This window comes from Anabas testudineus, chromosome 23, assembly GCF_900324465.2.
Source record: "Anabas testudineus chromosome 23, fAnaTes1.2, whole genome shotgun sequence".
In the NCBI taxonomy this organism is placed as follows: domain Eukaryota; kingdom Metazoa; phylum Chordata; class Actinopteri; order Anabantiformes; family Anabantidae; genus Anabas; species Anabas testudineus.
The window spans coordinates 4,845,380-4,853,255 of NC_046631.1; the positions used below are offsets into that span (position 1 = coordinate 4,845,380).

The 7,876-nt window shown below is 40.3% G+C and overlaps 1 protein-coding gene across 1 annotated transcript in view; it reads right to left on the reverse strand.

The window, feature by feature from the left end:
* The window catches only part of tbc1d22a (TBC1 domain family, member 22a), a 100,717-nt gene extending 93,166 nt beyond the window's left edge, over positions 1-7,551 (reverse strand). The window contains exons 1-5 of the mRNA XM_026361597.1: positions 7,188-7,551; positions 6,642-6,698; positions 4,730-4,913; positions 3,517-3,757; positions 1,422-1,604 (exon numbers count right to left, since the gene is read on the reverse strand). Coding sequence (XP_026217382.1) covers positions 1,422-1,604; positions 3,517-3,757; positions 4,730-4,913; positions 6,642-6,698; positions 7,188-7,249 — 727 coding nt within the window. The 5' untranslated portion in view covers positions 7,250-7,551. The remainder of the gene's footprint in view (positions 1-1,421; positions 1,605-3,516; positions 3,758-4,729; positions 4,914-6,641; positions 6,699-7,187) is intronic.
* Positions 7,552-7,876: the final 325 nt, after the last annotated feature.

The window sequence follows — 7,876 nt, forward strand, 5'->3', positions numbered from 1 at the left end:
TGTGATGCCTGGCAGGCCCTAATGGGGGCTGACATCTCAAGACACTCTGCTGATGTACAGGATACACTTTGCCGGAGCAGGCCGCAACTGCTGGTGACTAACACTGATGACCTGTGAACCGGTTTGTTCTGCCCGCAAAAGTTTTCAAGGGGATCACACACAGAGGTGAAGCAATGTGCTGACTAAGGCCAATGAAACTTAATGAAATCCAGCATTTAAATTTTAGGATCTTAGCCAATGCTGCCACTGTCTTTATCCCACAGTAATGTACAGTACATGTGCCAAGTAAAATACAAGGTGCTACAAGGGATGCAAACTTACGCTAAAAAAAAAATAAACTCTTAAATATTAGTATTGGTCCAAAATATACAATTTCATTATACTGTGTATTATCAGACTATAGTTTAAATGTTTCACAGTTGATGGTTTTAAATGTGACACAGATGGAAGAAGAAGTTGACTTTGCTTTGACAATAGTGAGCAAATTACTGTATTACAGAAAAAAGAGCAAATTAGTAAAACGAGACAATTCTTACTTAAATATGGCAACACAAAATCCATAAAAGAGGAGAAATCTCAATAAAAGGGTTGTGCTTAATAATAGCCTGTCTCAAATAAATGCCTGGTACCCTCTTCAACTGTGGTAAATTAAGGCCACAGCCACTATTTGAGAATGGAGAATATGTTATTTAAACTGTGTAAAGTCTGCAGTGAAATATTTCAGACACAATCTTCTACATTTAACATATTTAGGGTATGGTACAGGCACATAACCCATTCTCTTGCTAGCCCCTGCACTTTTCTAATTCTCTACACTAGTCTCACTTCATGCTTCCTTTCTGTCACAGTATCAGACTACTTTGGCAGCCCACTTTTTTTCCTAATCTCTGCTCCCCCAGTGGTAAATAAAAACTAAATAGACATTACAGACTGGTCAAACTCATTGGATAACCACTGTTATCTGGAATCAATGCAACAAGTTATTGAGCAGCACGCAAAAGTTAGTTACAAAGGACAAAAAGTCAACTGCACAGAGAGATGTCTACAAGGATTTCATGGCCACTGGGGTAGCAGCGGTAGCAAACAAAGTCTCAGGGGTTGGATAAACAATAAAGGCCTGTCGTTTGGTTAGAACAAAGGCCTGTCATTTGCTTTTGTTGTTGCTGGTATTTTTTTTTCTCCTTGTAATCTGCATGTCCAGATGGCTCGATGACTTTCCCCCTCACAGCATCGTTAAAAGCGCGGCACAGCTGGCAAATTGAGAATGAGCAAACTAAGAGTGAGAAGCAAAAGAGCGCAAGGAAATGAAGACGTGCAAGAGCTCGGAGAACAAAAAGGAAAAAAAAAAAAGAAAGGCAAAAGTAGACAAAAGCTGTGCAATGTGGGGAAAACGTGGTAGATGTTGGAAGCATATCTCATACCCAGATCTGTGTTGGGTCCAGCCAACAGCTGTTTGAACTTATCCAGACGGGACGCTTCCCTCTCGGTCATTGCGGGGGTGCCAGATGTGTTCTGGTCAGCCATGCGAGCCACTAGTGGGATGACGGGCGGCCGGTGGGGGAGAGACCGCTGTCTGTGGAGGGCTGCATGCTCTCCTGCTGCATCTGGTGGGAGGATGGAGAAGAAGCAGGATGATGGGTTAGATAAGCACAGACACAACAAACAGACAAACTTACTTCGTTGCAAAAGACGTTGCCTTGATGGGAGCATATGTCTCTCCAAAATCCCAATATACACCTAAACATCGATAGTACATACTATCACAGTAAGAGCCTATACCCAGAAGGCTCATTGCCTTTAAGGTGTAACATCATATGGTTTCTAAAATATTTTTCTAATGGTACTAAATGAATGTAATGAATGTTAGTGGCTTGCTTTGCATTGAGCCTCCAGGATGGCAGCAGTTGTTGCAACATTTCTGTTTCAACCGTGAAGCCTCTATAACAGCTACACAAACACATTAATTCAGTGAGTTGAGGGGCACATGTTCCCCCAGCTGTGCTAAAAAGACAAACAATCCCACGAACCAAAACAGAGACACCACACACGCAGACAAGTTATGAACAAGCTGTCACGCTCAACACAAAGCAAAAGTTCATAAGGAGCCCAGTGAATGAGCACGGCCGCCATTCCCCTGTGCTACAGCAAACCATGATACATCGAGTGTGTGTGGGCCGTGTCACACTAACACTCCATAGTAATTAAGAAAACTGGAATGCTGCCTATTTTAATACCCTTTTTAGTTTTACAGGGACAAATAAAAAGCTACAAATCTGTTCTCAACTGCTTTATTTGCACTTACAAAAATTAAAAAATTTTTTATTAAAGCCGACGGCAACTCCATCGAGTTGAAGCCTTTTGTTTGATTTTAACAACAAGCTGCTTTTATAATCCATTTAATAACTTTTTACTTTTAAAAGTCTGTAAAAGAAAAGACCAAATTAAAGGAAGATATTTATGTTGGCTTGTCTGTCACAGTATACAGCATTTAAAAAAACACGTGCAAACCAAATCCGATTTTTCATATAATATCTGTCTCACAGCCTGGTAGAAATTAACATGGCAACAGTCAATGGAGAGACGATGAAGACTCGGGGAAATGGGAACTGCCATGAGCAACAGGCCGCTTATGTTATCTGCATCTAAACAGGCAGGAGAGCAGACACCCGGGCAGACGGGCAGATGACCTGCCAGACAGGACGATAGCCAGTACCTCCATATTTTCCGTTGCAACACTTGCTTCCATCCTTAATTAAAATGATCTGATGAGAAAGGCTTTAGTATCTGCATGTTCTCACACTGCGGCAAACGCTCTGTCTAAACTACAAGCAAGTCCGGTCAAAGCACATCATTGGCAGTCAGTCAGCACACAGTGATAACATCTGCCAAATATTTTTCACCCATTTTTTTCTGCTGTTTGGCTGCTGGGTGGTTCTGTTGGAGCTTGATATTATTTGAATGTGGTGACACAAAGCAGCTTCAAGGTCAGAGTAATACAGTCACAAGAAAATCGGTCAGGAAACGTGCTCCGATTTTCATCAAAGTCACAAATATCAACAAGAACCCACAGCATTGCATATGACAAAAAAAAAAAAACATTATCGTATACTAACATGAAAACATCATCCCATTGGCGAATTATTGTAGAGGAAGCATCATGATTTAGGGCTGCTTTGGTGCCATCATGGAGTAAAAATGATTTCCCAAGTTTCAAAGGTATCTTAACAGGATAATGTCAGGGGGGTTGTCCACAAGCCGAAGCTCAGAGTAGAGTAAAATACAATGACAAAGCAAGAACAGACTCAAGCAGAGCAGAATAATAAACAAACTGAAAAGCTCTGTTAGAAGTTATAGGCAGGTACTGTATGGGGTGATTGATGAGATCTGTCTTCCAGTTGCAGTGTGTCTCATCAGAACATCCATTACACAGGCGCACTCAAAGTGAAAGCAGTCTAGCTTTTAGTACGCAGGTGAGCCAGACAACTTTTTGGACACTGAGGAATGGTGCTCACTAACCTTTAGGTGACCCAATTGGAGCTTCACTGTGGGACTTCACTAAGCGGCTATCAGTGTAAGGGCTGCTCTGGGAGGCAAAGGACAATTCTGGGCTGGTCACATCACCCTCCTCCACCCTGTCCTCCTCGTCTTCCTCGTCCTCCTCCTCGTCCTCTGCCACTTCCTCCTCTTCTCTCTGTTCCAGCTCTGTTGTGTCGTCCTGTCTCTGTTTCTCCTGCTGCTTGCTGTGATTCTCAATCACCTGAGGAGTTTACAGAAAAACAAGTTTGTTTCTACTGCTAAGCCTGAGATTTTGCTGATTAAGGACATAAGCTATTCTGCAACATACAAAGTCACACACTCCTAAATTATTCCAACAATATGCTATTTCTACTTGTGTGACTAAACCTGGTAAAAATGATTTGGTGTGTTCCTGTGTTTGTGAACACAAATTTAAATAAAAAATACTTGTTTATTATGTATCACAGCTATAAACAATACTGAATCTAAATAATAAAGCACCTAATAAAACACAAGAATTCAACAAGCTGCAGCATCTGTGGGGTCAGAAATTGTAGCTGCTGATATGTAAAACACTTTCCTTCACCACCCAAACTGAATTAGCTGCTTAACCTGTTGCACCAGTGTTAATAAAGAAGCGTCTTATGTTACACATCTGTCATCTGATGTTAGCTGTTCTTCAAAGTAACAGGCTTATCAACTAGAGTACTGTAATTTAAAATGGAGATGGTTTAGCCTGTCTTCCCAAGCTGAGGTGAACTACATTTTAGTCAAATTTAGAATGAATCTAGCTTCTAAATGTAAATCTCTACAGAGCAGAGGGATGTAAACAGGGAGGGAGAAATATAATAATAAAATCTCCTAATGGCTAGATTAAAGGGTTTTAGTTGCATGATAAAAAAACTAGACTAAATCTAAATACATTTAAATGAGTAGCAATAAGGAGCAAAAATTAGAGTAGAAATTAGAGGCAAAAATGTGCTTTTCTGTGTTTAGACTAACAATTATACTTTAAACCGTTATTTTCTCTTTAAAGTTAACTTAAAATTTAATGGAAAAAAGAATACGAGAGAACTCTGGTGCAAATGCTTTAAATTGAATGAAAAGTTAGAGAGGGTGACACAGGGCGAGCCTTCGACCAAGGTTTTTATGTTCATCCAACATCTATCCTAACTAATTTATCTTACACAATCCACTGCATGTGTTAGTTCACCTTATTGGCAGTCTCCATGACCACCTCAATGTTGAGGTTCTGTGCAGCCATGGCAAGCAGCTCATCATCATCATCACCCACATCCCAGGCGTCACTTGTAATACTCTCAAACTCCTGGAAGGTCGTAGCTTTCTTAGGTTTGCCTGGTGTGGCTGGAGGAGGCTTGTTACCAGCTTTAATTAGACTGGAGCACAGAGACAGGGCAATGAAGACGAAGAGTTAAAAGGAAATAGAACGAGATCAAAAGAATTGAGAGAAAAGGTAAAAGAGAGAAGGGAAGAGGGGTAGGAAATGGAAAATCCAGAAGTGATGAACAGGCAGGAAGAGAAAGACAAAGTAAATAAACACAAGATTATCAAAAGAGATGCACAGGTAATCATTCTGACACTGACAGGTGGTCAAAGAAATAAAAGAGCATCAGCACTTTAAAAAAAAAAAAAAAGGCGGATTAACAATTTACCATTTGGCTGAACAGAGTCTGCCACTAGCTTTTGAAAGTATTACCATAATAAAACTCATAGTGAAACACACAAGTCAAAACCTCCACAGCCACAGACTTTTTCTTAAAACACTCAAATCAAAAGCACGCCTCAAACATCTAACGAGACGGAATCTGAATGAATGAATGTTCAAGCACAGAATTTCACCAAGTCGCTTTCTTTGTGCTTGAAGGACACTTTCTGTCAGTGGGATCAAGAAATGCAACAGATGAAGAGAATTCAATTACACTCAACCTTTGCAGTTTTATCATGCAGCACTGAAGAAAGAAGAAAGAGAGGAGTGGGAGGGGGGGGGGGGGGGGTGGAGTGACAAAGGTGCTTTAATTTCTTACAAAGGCAAGTGCGATAATCAAGAGAGAAAGTTGTCCACATTAGTTTGCTTCCTTCATAGGTTAGTATGAAAGATATGCAGTATGAACTTATACGCAGACAAAAAAAAATGAGAGAGAGAGAGAGAGAGAGAGAGAGAGAGAGAGAGAGAGGTTGGGAAGACTAAGCAAAGTCTGAAAATCCAAAAATATTTCCAATTCAGAAGTCAAGTGAATCTACAGTTATTTTACAGCTGTACGTAAAATATTTACCCTTCAACCCAATGTGTTCAATATGTTTTCTTATTCAAACATGTTACACATCTAATGACCTGCACAGGCAGCCTACAAATCTACTACTGCTTGCACCAAATGTGGTTACAAGCTTAGGAAAGAAGTTAAAATTAAACTGTTGTGATTCCCAAAACAGTTTAGTGGTTCACCCAGTCACCTAACAACTAGATTTTCTGGTAGGTTGACTTCCTCTCCACAGCCTAACAGGAAGGGCCAGGGAAAACAAAGACTTTCCAGAATTATCATTACATACCAGGCATATGATGATGTTTCATACCTTTGCATGCATTGCAATTATGGTCATGACTTAGTCTCTGATGTAGCAAGTGGAGTATTTTTCAGCTGGCAAATTGCAACACAAACAGGTCTGTATTCCTGATTGGGATGTGGCTGAAACTATCACGTTTTAGTAGTGTATAGTGTATATACATTCATAGTGGATACCTGTGAGGGGCTCCCCTTGATGACATTTGTGTTACTCTGTTGTGTTAATGGCCATCTACTGCTCTCTCTGTGGCAAAGTCAGGACATCCAATTCTTACCATCACAAAAGGTGAAATAGGATGCAATTAAATATAGATTTGGCACTGCTTATTACAAAAGCAGCATCAACTCCCCCAAATGTCCAAATGTGCTGATCCAACGACCAAGATCAAATATAGAGCAGCTTCCCAGACTTTGCATTGCAGGATGTTTAAAGCAAAGAATTTAAACTTCAGCAAGCTTTGCATCAACTGGGGTACACTGTACACTGTCTAACAACTGTTCACATTCTCGGGAGCACTTTACCAGAAAGTACATTTAACTTACTTAGCGTGAAGGAGTGGGTCGAAAGGTGGATGTTGAGCGCCATACACATGTTGAATGCTGAGGAAGTGAAGAAGAGCGACTTTGCATGAAATCAGGTAGGTTCATTTACCACTGCTTGTCAAGCTAGCACTGTTAGCTTCTGCTGAATCAAAACAACACCAGTTTATACCATTACAGCGTGACTAAGTGTGACAAAACGAGGTTTATTTGTTGTAAATCCATAGCTACTTTGTATAATAGCTCGGTTATTACATGATCAGTTCCAACTTTTTGACTGCGGTGTGAGGAAATTAACTACTTCGACTATTAGCCGCTGTTAGCAACGTAGCTCTTAGCCAGCTAACAGCAGGAAGGTGTAAGCTGTGACTCTGACACTAATTAACAATAGAAGTCGTTACGCTACAAAATGTGAAAATCGCAGATATTGTACAATCCAGAAGGCCCATCAGTGAAAGTGAAAGTTTCGTTTTAAGCTCTGCAAGGCAGCGTCACTTGACTAAATGTAGCTACGCTAAGCTAGGCAACAGGAGGGAACACGTCACTCACCTGCCAGGAACCTTCGCTGTGTTTCGTTTCCAGAACTGTTTTTTGTTTCCGTCACTCGACATTTTCCCTCTGCGCTCCAGCCACTCCTACACAGAAACACCTGAACGCTGTCGTTATCTGTAAAAGGTGAAATTTGTGTTTATTTACACCAGGTCCCCTCCTCCAAAACTCAGAAAGCTGCCATGTTGATACGGCTTAATCGGTGAGCAACAGCGGCTCTGATTGGATGGAGCGACACTTCCCCAATGAGAGCCAATCACAAGTGAGATTTTCCGTTACGTGGCCTTGAGGAGCCGCTGACGTCATTGTCCACCGTCTTTGCTGTGTTGACAGAAACTGCAAACTGTCAATCAAAAGAGAGACTAGTAAAGATTACAGTGTTTTGCATTAATTACAGTCTATATGTTTACTTTTAGTATATATGATTAATACTGTTTCCCTCTAATTTATTTCTTCGTATATATTGTTATCTTATTTGTTGTAAGTGGGAAACTAATGCTGAGATAGCCTACATAGATTGTATGCTTGCATAATATTCATTAGATCTTGGGTATTTAATTCTGAAAGTAAAACTATTATAGAGATTTAGTAACTAAGAAAGTTTGTTATACTTATTTCTGCAGCCTGCTTTGAGCTTCAACTTGTTTGTTTGTTTAAATTTAAGCATATAAGGCCAGGTATAAATTCTT